We start from the raw sequence: 12,366 nt of genomic DNA, 5'->3' as shown, positions 1-12,366 counted from the left end.
TGATGAGAACAGCACTTCCTCGCTCCTGCTTTTAGAGTACTTACAGCCACAGGTCAGATGCTGATTGGTCGTGAGTCCAGGGTTTAATGTAGAGTTTTTGCTTTGGGAGTTTTTTTTTAAGGTTTTGTTTGATCTTATTGCAAATAAATACAGGCTTGTTATAAAAGAATTCAAACGCTACCCAAAAAGCAAAACTCTGTCCCCCAGTCCCATTCTTTGGCATAAATCTTTTTAGACTTGTCATGCACATATAAACATGTAGTTGTTTCCTTTATTAAAGTGAGATTGTACCCTAAAGTTTACTCTGTACCACATTTTTTTTCATGTAATAGTATATCATGGACAGATTTCCTTACTGGTACATATGCATTGCATAGTGCTTTTTAACGACCAACGTAGAAGTTCTCATCCTTGTCAATGGATGACTTCATAGGACCCATGAACTCCTGGAACTTTATTCTAAAGTATATGTGTGTGTGTGTGTGTGTGTGTGTGTGTGTGTGGCATGTATGGATGCACACTTTTTTGATGGGGAAGGGTCCATGCCATTGATCAGATTTTCAAAGGAATCTATGGCCCAAAGAGGGTTAAGAACTATTCATTTAAGAACATCTGGCTCAAGCACTGAGTTCTGGGAGTCTCCTTTTGACCCTGCCACTGATTTGGGATAGTGTGGCCTTGGCCAAGTAAAACCAGCTGTTAACCAAGCACCTGCTCTGTGGAGATAATATCACCTCCCAGGCTGTTGTAAGGTGTAAATAACCAATAGGCCTAACATGTGTTAAGTGTGCATTAAATATTAGTTCTCATTAACATCCTTATCACAGTCCAGCCCCTCACTTTCCAGATGAGGACACTGAAGTCCAGAGAGGGGAGGTGGGCCAGAGGGGCAGCTGGCCTGGGCTACGTAGCCTATGTGTTCTCCCCGACCTGGCTCCCTCGGTACTGCCCTTTCAGCTTCTCTCCCTGAGCTGGCATGGATTTCTAAAGCACCTTGTGTTTTGAAGAGTCTCCTTCGACCCCCTTTGGTTGGTGAGTGGGAATGTTTTTAGCATTTTCGGGCTACTCTAGAGGACTTATGGATCTCTAGAGGTTTGCAAACTTTCTTGGTTCACAGCTTGTAATGGCTCAGTAATTTTTTCATGGCACCCAGGCCAAAACAAGTACCTAACAGTTCCATTTATTAACTAATTGGGTCAAATGATGTCTTTATCCTAACAACTTAGTAGCCATTTAAATAACAATACACATAACTTGAAAGCAATTTTTTTCTTCTGTTCTTAAACAACCATAATTACTAATAGGACACACTCCTTATTGGGACTGCACAGCTTCTCAAACTTTGAAATCAGATTGGACACCACATCACCTTCATTTCCTGCTCAAGATCTGCCTCAAGTATTTATCACAACACCCTCCTAAAACCTAGTTTCATAAAGATATATCATCAAAAAGAATGCTGCGCAATCTAGCGTTGAAAGTGAATGATCTCGTGCTAGCAGTTGACACAGTGTCCCACAGATGTACTTCACTGCAGTTTCCCTGGAGTAAAAATGTCCTGGGGTGCCCTTCTGAGTGCTCTGCGATGCCCCAAGGTGCTTAGGCTAACGGCTTGGGAGCAGAAAGGTTACAGACATTTGCTAATACGAGTCCTGTTGGTAAATTAGTTTCAATTCAGGTTCAGAGCTGGAAACACCGACAGAGTCGAAGTTCATGCGAGTTGATTAACAAAACCAGACATCCTTTACGTAATCAGAAGAGAGACTTTTTCCACTGATAGGCAAAAGTCCCAAAACCCCACATCTCAGAGCTCCCAGTTTGCCAAGTCAGCAGGTCTCCAAAGAAAACTGCCAGGTCCTGACTAATTTCTTCCAAGCTGGTTTTGCTACCACTGGTGCCCCCTGGTGGTATCTCTTAAAGCCAACATGACAACCCATGGCAGCCAGGAAGGAGAACAAGTCTATTGAGGAAGCTGCTCTTATTTGAGTTGAAGGGAGAAGGTGGGGAGCCAGCATTTCATGAGCACCCACTGGTTTGCCAGGCCCAGTGCTGGTTATCAACCCTTTCAAATCTTCGCTCTGCCCAGGAGCAGATGTCACTGTCACTTATGGAAACACATAGCTTAGGGGAATTGATCTACCTTTAGGAGTGGCTCGGCCAGGGTCTCTGGCCAGGATGTTTGTATCCAGGGTCTATTTCTTCCTGCCATGCCATACTGGTTGCTGCAAAAAGGAGTGGGTATTCTCAGGCCTGCAATTCCACAGCGAGAGGGTCCGTGGCCAAACCCCTCCCTAGAAGCCTGTCCTCTGCCCAGATGCTAGGGAAACAGCTGCAAACAGAATAAAGAGCACTACACTGTCTACGTGGACATTTTAGTTCTCAGAGGAGAAAGACAATCAGAAGAGAAGAGTGCTGAGGATTCTGAGGTACTGGCAGAGTCAGAATCTTGGCAGCATCCACTCTGGCATTAGATAAGTCAGAAACCCAGCATCTGAACGGTGGTGTGGATGTTGATGAACGAGAGGTCCTATGTCCTAGAAATTGCCCAGATGTTTGCGTTGGGGGAAAAAATTCTGTGTTTGGCAGATTGGAGGGTGGGCAGCATGCCAGGAGCCTGGATAAGGATTGCAGGGTTTTGTGTTTTCATACGCATCAGCCCTGCGGAGCTTGAATCAAGCCCTGGGAGTTGCCCCTGTCCCTGAGTGTGCAGTTTAGCCTCTGAGGGTCCTGCAGGCCCACCAGGGCCCTGCCTGGCCCCAGAATCGTCACTGGAAACATCAGCAGTCTCTGTGCAGGGAGCATCAAGAGTCGTGACAGGATAACGGGGAGCCAGCCCTGGTCCCTCACCCTGACTCGCAGCCACCTCTGGGCCCTTCCAGGTGCGAGTTGAAGTGTTTCGGGCAGAGGAGTTGATATCATGTGCAGGATTGACTTCGCCCAGAATCGTCCCTTTGTATGGAGCCGTGAAGGAGGGTCCTTGGGTCAACATCTTCATGGAACTTCTGGAAGGTAAAGAGCTAGGTCCCACTTTTTCTCCCCCAAAATTCAGAGTCAAAGCTTTCCCCAAGTCTTGCCCAGGTTGACCTTGATCCCAAGTCAAACCATTTTTAACCTCTTGACCCTGTGACATTGGCAGGAAAGACCTGCTTTTCCACCACCTGCCCTTTGAGGGCCCTTGCCCTTGGCTTGAAGGCCTGGAAGAGCCCCATTTAAAGACTGGCCATTGGTCTCCTAGGTGGCTCACTGGGCCAGCTCATAAAGCAGAAGGGCTGTCTGCCGGAGGACCGAGCCCTCTACTACCTGGGCCAGGCCCTGGAAGGGCTGGAATACCTCCACACCCGCAGGATTCTGCACGGTGATGTCAAAGGTGAGGCCCTGGTCCCCAGTGGGCTGCTTCCTCTCCCCATCCTGCCCAAATTCCTGCTCCATCTGCTGGGCCTCCCTGGTCCTCTCCAGTGGCAGGGCCTGAGTCAGGTTGACAGGGCTGTGCCCATGGGAAGGGGAAGTATTCATTTAGCCCTTAGCCTGAGACTGTAATTCCAATGGGTGGTGCCACAGAGAACTACAGCTCAAGCTCTTACACACTGGTGACCACTGGGGGAGGGTGGGGGCAGCAGAGCTGAGTGGTAGCATCCCCAGGACTAAACTCTGCTCCTGCGCCATCACTTTTGGAACTCCTGCCTGCTGCCTGCCTCAAGCCTGAACAGATACTCTCCTCCCTTCCTCCATGACTAATGAAACTAATCAGAAGCAGCTGCTGCCTTGTAGGGTCAGTCAGAAAATTGCCTCACTGGAGGTCCAGGTTGGGCTAGGGCTTATAAGCAACTCACCTGTTCCTCTTCTTCCCTGGGGCGCCTGGCAGCTGACAATGTGCTCCTGTCCAATGATGGGAGCCGTGCAGCCCTCTGTGACTTTGGCCATGCTGTGTGCCTTCGACCTGATGGCCTGGGGAATTCATTGCTCACAGGTAAGCTCCCCCATCCCTTCCCATGATGGTGATACCCAGTAGCCTTAGTAAGCATTAGCCCTATGTCTTCTGTACCTTTCATAATGGCAATCAGAGATGTGAGCACTCTGATCACCAATATACTTCAGCCTCACAACAACCCTGGAGTATCATAAGGCTTTTGTTGTTAGGCTTAAAGGCAATAATGCCTGTCAGCTACTCATTTCTGATGTTCCCCTTACACAGAGAAGAATGGAAAGGCTGCACGCCTTGCCCTAGGTCCCAGGTCCTCTCCCAAGAGCTTCCATGGCTCCATCCCTCTTGTCCAGCCTTTTTGGGGGAGCTGCACTCCCAGCCTGTGACCTCAGCCTCCCGCACCTCTGAGAGCTCAGTTTCTCAGGGCACAAAGGCTTGGGCTCTGTAGCTGGAGAAAGATCTGGTTTTAACTTACATTTTTCTGATTATTAAAGTAATCCACACCCATTGAAAGATGTTTGGCAACTACCGAGTTAGATGGTATAGAAGGAGAGAAAAAAAAGAATTCTCACAATTTCTCTGGCTCAGAGAGATAATCATGAATATTTTAGATAATGCCTTCTAGGTCTTTTTGTTTTCTGTACAAAGTTAAGGCCGTTATAACCCAATTTTGTGTCCTGCTTTTTTCATTTATAGCATTAAGCATAAAATGATTTTATTTTGGTGAAAGGAAAAACCACCTTTTAGAAGTGATCATTTGTTATTAAAGGCCTGTAAAGGTAATTCTGAAGGTGTGAGTTGAACAGAGACCCCTGCCCTCCACTTTAAAATAATGTTTTTTCTTGTTACAAAAATAATTTATTTTCTAATATATTTGCAGAAAGTAGAGCTAAGAAAAAATAAAAACTGTAGATCACCAGGAAAAATATACTGTTTACATCTGGTATCAAGCCTTCTAGTCTTTTATGTGCACAAATTGTCTATTTTGTTTTTCACTTACTAAAATTTCAGGAACATGATACATTAATTAGTCTTCTACAACCTAATTTTCAATGTCCAGACCCCTCCCCATTTTTAAAACGCACTTTAAGGGTTTGGTCCAAAGGGCAGAATTTGTATCTGGATGATGTATTCTTCGTACCAGTCCCCAGCAGAACGCCTGACTTAGCTCATCCCCAGCAGGTTTGATGTGGAGGCCTTATCTCTATGTAAAGCACTTCAACAGAGACAAATTCAAGGCATCCGAGGAATGGACTGAGGTGGTCATTGCCAAAGCTCTAGCCTATCAGAGGCCACTGGTGACTTTTCCGTCTCCCTCGCCTCTGCAGGGGACTACATCCCCGGCACGGAGACCCACATGGCTCCCGAGGTGGTGATGGGCAAGCCCTGTGACGCCAAGGTGGATGTGTGGAGCAGCTGTTGCATGATGCTGCATATGCTCAACGGCCGCCACCCCTGGACCCAGTACTTCCGAGGGCCACTCTGCCTCAAGGTCAGTCACAGCACCTGAGCAGCCAGGAGGAAAAGCCTGCAGGGCCCCGGGCCCCAGCTGCAGGCTTGAGGTGGCCTTGCATTTTAGGTGCTCTTCAGTAGCAGATGGGAGCAGGGAACAGGAAGAGGCCTCATCATAAATGTGGGATCCTGACTAAAATATGTGTCCCCAAAATTGAAGGATCCAAAGGGAGGTCCTAGGTGAGGGATCTCCTTGAGTTCCTGGCAGGTCCACACCCTGGGCCATTTCTGCCTGCCTCCTGACAGGCTGGGCCTGGAGGTCCCAGGTGTCTTGCTGCCTGGCTCTGGCCTGTCCTACCTGTCCTCCTTTCCCTTTTCTGGGAAAAGTCCCAGCCCTCACTCCCCCTGAGGCCACTGCAGTCCTGTGGCCAACCTCAGCACAGCAGAGTAGGGGAGAGTAGGGGGAAGCAAGAACAGAAATCTGGGTGCCGGGAATGAGGGGGAGGCAGGCCTCCCATGTTGCCTTTTGACCCCCAGATTGCCAGCGAGCCTCCGCCTGTGAGGGAGATCCCGCCTTCCTGCACCCCTCTCACCGCCCAGGCCATCAAGGAGGGGCTGAGGAAGGAGCCCGTCCACCGAGCATCTGCAGTGGAGCTGTGGCGGAAGGTCGGCCTGGCGCTGCAGCATGGTAAGAACCCTGTGGTGTAGCGTGGTGGTCAGGAACAAGGTGCTCAACCTGCCAGAGCCTCAGTTTCCCCACTTGGATCTTGGCAATGACACCAACTTCAAGCTTGTTGGCAAGACTGAGGCAATGTGAATAAAAGTGCTTCGTACTGTGCAGAGGCAGTGCTCAAGAGATGGGGAACCAGGGTTACACCTAAAGGGGGGTTCCAACTCTTCAGGAATGTGCAACAAAGCCAGCTGTCACTCCCCAGCCGTCTGAGTGGGGAAAATCTGTAAGTTGGTAGCGCCAAGGCTCTGCTGAGGGCACCTGGCAGCCCTCGGGCAGACGCCGCACCCCTGTGAGCCACACTCCACTCGCGGGTGCGCCGCCGAAGGAATTCTTACCAGATCCACAAGGGGGATACGCTGAGGACACGCATTGCAGCATCATTTGTGGGAGGGGAGCGGGTGCAGTTGGGTGTCCCTCCCTGGAGGAGTGGAGAGGCCGAGGGTTGGGGATGTCCCACAGAGAACCACGCAGCCGTTAAAGCAACTCCACATTCACAGAGCAACCTGGCGGCTAAAACCGTAGTGCTGGGTGAAAAGAGGACCAACAGAGCGAGGCCTACAACACAATGCCTTTTTTTATAAATTAAAAAAAAAAACAAGTAAAACAAATACTTTGCAAGAACAAGATCAAACCCAAAATGACACACTGAACATAATAGAATGTTACCTGGGGGTAAGCAGGAGAAAGGCCATGGTTATGGGAATGAAAAGGGAATAAATAAAACAGGAGAAAGACCTACGTAGCCCCTGACCCCAGATATAAACAGAAATTATTAAGGATGGCCTGGGGCTGGGTGCCCCCTACTCCAGAGGAATGTGCCCTCGGGAAGCCTGACTGAGAGGGACAGAGGGTCAGAGAGGCCACTTTAGCTGGGAACTCTGAGTTGGTGTTACCCCAGAATGGTTTTTAAATCTTCTCTTAACTATGAATGGTAACAAAGTCCTTTTTTAAATTTTGCTTCTGTTACCTAAGAGGAAAATGGAATAAAAACCAGAAAGACTATCCTGTCCCCATTCTAGGAAGCCATCTCATGGAAGAGGCGTCCCCCGTGGACCACACACTGCACTCCTAACACGTGTCCCTTAGTGAGGCAAGAGTCCTCCCTCACTGCTCAGGAAAGGCCGCCTGGCCCGGCTTAGTCCCGTGTCCCTCACCACGTGTACTCTCTGTTTTCTAGTGGGAGGTCTGAAGAGCCCTTGGAGGGGAGAATATAAAGAGCCAAGACATCTGCCGTCACACCAAGCCCATCCGCCACCAAGCCCAGCTTACTCTCACCAGACCCTTCGAGCCCAGCCCAGGGAGCACTCACCAGGTGCCCCAGGGCCCCAGCCAGCCGAGGACACGACAGGGGGAGGCCCCAAGCTCCAACCACCTCTACCTCCAGATCCCCCAGAGCGAAACAAGTGTCCAAGCCTGAACTGGGGCAAGGAGGAGTCTGGGACGTGGGAACCCTTGCCTCTGTCCTCTTTGGACCCAGCCCCCATCAGAAACCCCAGCTCACCAGAACGGAAGGCGACCTTCCCTGAGCAGGAACTGCAGCAGCTGGAAATAGGTACGGGTGCTGCAGCCTCTGGGGCCCTGGGCTCCAGGCTGGGCCCCACCACGGCCTGGGCTTCCTCCTCTTTCCAGCCAGCTCCTTCCCCGGAGATCAGCTCCTACGGTCTGTGTAGAAAGGGCCTGACAGCACAGCCAGGGCCCTTCCAGGTTTTCACAGCCATCTTCTGCTTCTCTCTGCAGAATTATTTCTGAATAGCCTGTCCCAGCCATTTTCTCTGGAGGAACAGGAGCAAATTCTCTCATGCCTCAGCGTCGACAGCCTTTCCCTATCAGATGACAGCGAAAAGGTGAGTCAGCCACGGACCAGGGGCCAGGGCGCAGAGCAGGTGGCTTCCTGTCTAGCTGGTGAAAGGGCCGTCTCCAAGTAGTGAGTAAGGAAAGGGAGGGTGATGGGATCACCCCTTCCTCCTGGGAGAGGTCCTCACTGGGGGCAGGAAGTTTGGGTTTCTCAGAGTGAGACCATCCATCTTCAGCACTCCCAGGAATTAAGGAATGGTTTGGCTATGGGGAAGGAGACTTGGGTCTTGTTCCCCTAGAAATACTCCTCACCTGCTTCCAGCCCAGGGGCTCCTCATGACCTCAGCTCCCTTCTTAGCCACAGAAATGCCGAGTGGAGCCACGTACCAGCCTAGGACAAGAGCAGTTCCTCACGGCAGGGGAGGCCCAGGGCCCCTTTGCCCCAAAGCAGACCAAGGCCCGAGCCCAGGGCCCTGAGCCTGTGCCCACCCTTGCTGTTTCAGAACCCATCAAAGGCCTCTCAGAACTCGCGGGACACCCTGAGTTCCGGCGTGCACTCGTGGAGCAGCCAGGCCGAGGCTCGCAGCTCCAGCTGGAACATGGTGCTGGCCCGGGGACGGCCCACTGACACTCCAAGCTATTTCAATGGTACAGTCCAACACATACCTGCTCAACAGCCCCCAGCACCTGACCCATCTGGGACTAGGGAGCCTGAGAGGTTTAGGTCTCCCTTCCTCTGGCACATGGGAAAGGGAAAGAAAGGCATCTGGCACCCAGAACTTGAAGTACCTGGCCACTGAGTCAGTTTAGAGCAAAAGCCCTGATTGCCCTTTCCTGGTGGGGCAGAGGGACCATTTCCCCTCAAGGGCTGCTGATGGAGTCTCAGAGGTCAAGAGTCAAGAGTCTCGCCTACAGTCAAGAAATTGAGCAATGACTGTCTTCTGAAGGGACAAGGAAGAATAGGACCCATGGGATCTGAAGTCAGAATTGGAGAAAGAATATACACAAAAATTAGTTTTCAAGCGTGGGTCCACAAGTTATGTTGTGATTTCAAAAGAAAAGGGTTTCATCAGCTCACAGTTCCCTGGCCCTCCCCAGGGCAGTATGACTCATGGCATTAAGCCTACACCACCAGGCCAGAGGCCACTCCAGCTCAGGGAACATCACACTCTAAGTTGCCTGCAGTCTAATTTAAGACTCTTTGTTTCCAGTTCCTTTCTGCTTTGTGTGCACACTGGGGTACTACTTCCCCATAGAAGCCAACCTTAGCTCTTTGCTTTGTGCAGGCCAAATGCTGGTGATGACAGAAAATGGCCAGGAAGAGCTACCAGGTGTATATATAACTTTAGGGCGACTGCAGACTAAATATCATCTGTGCAGCTTCCTCAGCCAACCTGCTTTCCTCTACTTAGGGCTCCTTAAAGAGCCAGCAGCCACTTTCCTGATGGTCGTCTTGCTTGCCTTCTAGGTGTGAAAGTCCAAATACAGTCTCTCAATGGCGAACACCTGCACATCCGGGAGTTTCACCGGGTCAAGGTGGGAGACATCGCAACAGGCATCAGCAGCCAGGTAAGGAGCAGGTACACACTTAGGGGTAGAGTCCCAGAAACCAGTGCACCTGGGCCAGCCCTCCTAGAGGAAGGTTTCTGAATAAGTAGAAATGGCCCCATAGAGAATAGTTGGCCTTGGATGTCCCCCAGGGTCTCAGGGCAACACTGGCAGGGGTAAAGGAGGGGTTCTCAGGACCCACACTTCGACCAGGTGAAAGGCAGATAGTGCCCTCAGGGATGCCTGCTTGGTGGAGGGAGATGTCTCCCAGAGCCAGAGGAGACCAGCAGCTTTGTACTTCTAGGTCGCTTCTGAGCCCCAGGCCACTGTCTCAGGCCCACTGCTCTGCTCTGCCCTAGATCCCAGCTGCAGCCTTCAGCTTGGTGACCAAGGACGGGCAGCCTGTGCGCTATGACATGGAGGTGCCAGACTCGGGCATTGACCTGCAATGCACCCTGGCCCCAGACGGCAGCTTCGCCTGGAGCTGGAGGGTCAAGCATGGCCAGCTGGAGAACAGACCCTAATCCAGTCTCTGCCACTGGCTCCGCTCAGCCAGAAGCAGCCTTGCTCCTCAGTGCCCAATGCCGCCACTGAGACACAGGCTTGGGCTGCTCCCAGGGACCTCAGCCGTGGGGCCAGGGACAAAGTGGGCACCAGCAAAATGCCTCCAGGAATTTCCCACCTGTGTCCTGCTGGACCCACCAAGAGAACACCCTGTGCCCACGTGAGGAGGGGGAGGAAGGCAGGAGGCTTCCCACGGGGAACAGAGAGGGTCTTCTCTGCCCTGGCCCAAACAACCTGGCCTGACCCCTTTGCATCAGTGACTGCTTAACTGGCAGTCAGGGGAGAGCAGGTTCCAGCCCAGGTCAGGGAGGGGTGGACCAGCCACTCGGCCTCCAGGCAGGTGTGAGGTGTCAAGTGTCCAGCACAGGGCCAGGCAGCAGGTGTGCCCACCCATGGGTAAACAGGGGGCCTTCTGACCCCCTTTCCTGGCCTTGCCCGGCCATCAACCCCTCTTAGATCAAGAACTCTTCAGACAGAGTCAGGGAGGTAGGAACACCTGACACTGGGAAGTCTCCCTGGGAGAAGACACCACACTGTTCATGGTGTTACAACCCAGGCCTGGCGCTGAACTCAGCATCAGCGAAGGACTGAAGAAGGTGTTAAGTGCTGCGCTTCTCAGTCTCCAAGTGAATGTTCCTTTGCTGCTGGCCACCAGTCTCCCCCAGAGCAGCAGGCACTCTGCCCTACTGCAGGCCCAGCACTGCCTCCCAACTAGTTGGCACTCAGTCCCCTCGTCTGTAAAAGTGAAGGGTGAGTGACGTGAGAACTTCCTGACAGGAGCTGTCTGCGGATACGGCAGGATAGATGGCAAAGAATGCAGCAGGTATAGGCACCACTGTTACCCGAGCCATGGCTTTCAATGCCTCGCACAGCAGCTTCCTGAGACACAGCTCGGGCATCATGCCCACACGGGCCCCACCCTGCCCCTGCTCACAGGAGCCCTGCCAGCTGCACTTTGCACTCTGATGACCTCAAAGCACTTTTTTGGCTGCCCTCCAGAAGGGCAGGTCAGTGGTTCTGCATGAGCACAAGCCGACTAGGAGATGGGGTAAAGGACTCAAGTCTTGACCTGTCTCCACCCATGTGACCCTTTCAAACCTCCAGATTTTAAAATGAAGCCACCCTAATTCCTCTCTATTGCCCCAGCCTCTTTTGGTGGGGGTGTGGGGGGAGTTAATCAGGACTCATATAGCATTAATAAGCTGTGAATTGCTGGGGGTTGAGGGGCCTGCTAGGTTCCTCCTTGGGAAAAGCTTGTCCCCTTGAATTGCCCAGGTGCCCTTTGTCCAGCTATCTCCATGGAGCCATATCGCTCCCCAGGGAGAGACCCCGGCCCCCAGCACATGAAGAACTGCAGCCTTGGTACTGCAGAGTTTGAGTTGTAGAGAACTCTGTAAGCAATAAAATTGTGATGACACGTATCTAGGCCATGGCTGTCTCCATTCTTGTCTGCCTGCTTGCTGAAACTCAGATCCTAACAGCGGCTTCCCTTTGCCTTCATGGTGGGATCTTGGCAAATCCGCCCCTTGTTTGGGGCACCGGCAGTTTTCAGTCCTTGATTGGGACTGCTTTTCCCACAACTCCCAGTGGGCACTTTCAGTCCCACCTCTGAGCTATCCATTCCGACCAGTTCGGCAAGATGCCCTGCCTGGTGGCAGCAGGGAAGTCCCTGCCAAACAGCCAGGCTGAGGGGAGGAACACAACAAAGGGAAGGCCTCGCACTGACCGGGCATGGATAGGGGTGCATACCACACACCCAGAAAAGGGCTGCCCCAACCACTGCTCCTGTCCCTGCGGCCAGGTTTCCAGTGGGCCTGGGCTCCCAGCCCTTCCAGCCCCCACCTGAATGCCTGCACGTGATCAGAAATGGCTTCTCAGAGTGAGTACCTTGGTCATGGGACAGAGGCCTGTCTGAGGGTGGGTGCCTCCTCTCACCTGGCTCCATACCGCCTGAAGCTGTGCACAAGGGTGAGCATGCAGGGACATACATGCATGCCTTGGGGTAAAGGCCGACGGTTCAGTGGGTTCTTGGAGGGGTCCTGGGCACACGGAAAGGGCAGCGGCCTTGTGCCAGTGTGTCCGGGGCAGGCGCAAGGGCCAGTCCAGAAGACCCCAGGCGTACCCACACCGCAGTCCTCACCGCCCTGCACCTGCTGTGGAGGAGCAAGAGCTGCCTGAGGTCTCCAGAGAGGGGCTCTGGCTTCTGAACGAGGTGGGGCCGCCTTCTCCGGAGATTGCCCCCGAGAGGCCGCTCCTACCCAAGCGCCGGAAATCCTGAGCGCTGTTCCCGGCCCAGCGGACTCGCTGCACAGACGTCACAGAGCCAGCGACATCACAGGCGCTGGCGCCCCCA

The 12,366-nt window shown here is 52.5% G+C and overlaps 1 protein-coding gene across 1 annotated transcript in view; it reads left to right on the top strand.

Annotated features, from left to right (window-relative positions):
• The window catches only part of MAP3K14 (mitogen-activated protein kinase kinase kinase 14), a 40,563-nt gene extending 29,129 nt beyond the window's left edge, over window positions 1–11,434 (top strand). Inside the window, exons 7-16 of the mRNA XM_090291140.1 lie at window positions 2,880–3,009; window positions 3,236–3,367; window positions 3,863–3,967; window positions 5,251–5,414; window positions 5,912–6,062; window positions 7,285–7,659; window positions 7,845–7,951; window positions 8,405–8,549; window positions 9,370–9,470; window positions 9,809–11,434. Coding sequence (XP_090147266.1) covers window positions 2,880–3,009; window positions 3,236–3,367; window positions 3,863–3,967; window positions 5,251–5,414; window positions 5,912–6,062; window positions 7,285–7,659; window positions 7,845–7,951; window positions 8,405–8,549; window positions 9,370–9,470; window positions 9,809–9,973 — 1,575 coding nt within the window. The 3' untranslated portion in view covers window positions 9,974–11,434. The remainder of the gene's footprint in view (window positions 1–2,879; window positions 3,010–3,235; window positions 3,368–3,862; window positions 3,968–5,250; window positions 5,415–5,911; window positions 6,063–7,284; window positions 7,660–7,844; window positions 7,952–8,404; window positions 8,550–9,369; window positions 9,471–9,808) is intronic.
• The last annotated feature ends 932 nt before the right edge of the window (window positions 11,435–12,366 follow it).

The sequence above is a fragment of the Furipterus horrens genome, unplaced genomic scaffold (genome assembly GCF_987537825.1).
Source record: "Furipterus horrens unplaced genomic scaffold, mFurHor1.1.pri manual_scaffold_11, whole genome shotgun sequence".
Lineage (NCBI taxonomy): Eukaryota > Metazoa > Chordata > Mammalia > Chiroptera > Furipteridae > Furipterus > Furipterus horrens.
Note: the sequence above shows the minus strand (reverse complement) of the source record. Positions and strands in the feature narration are given on the sequence as shown.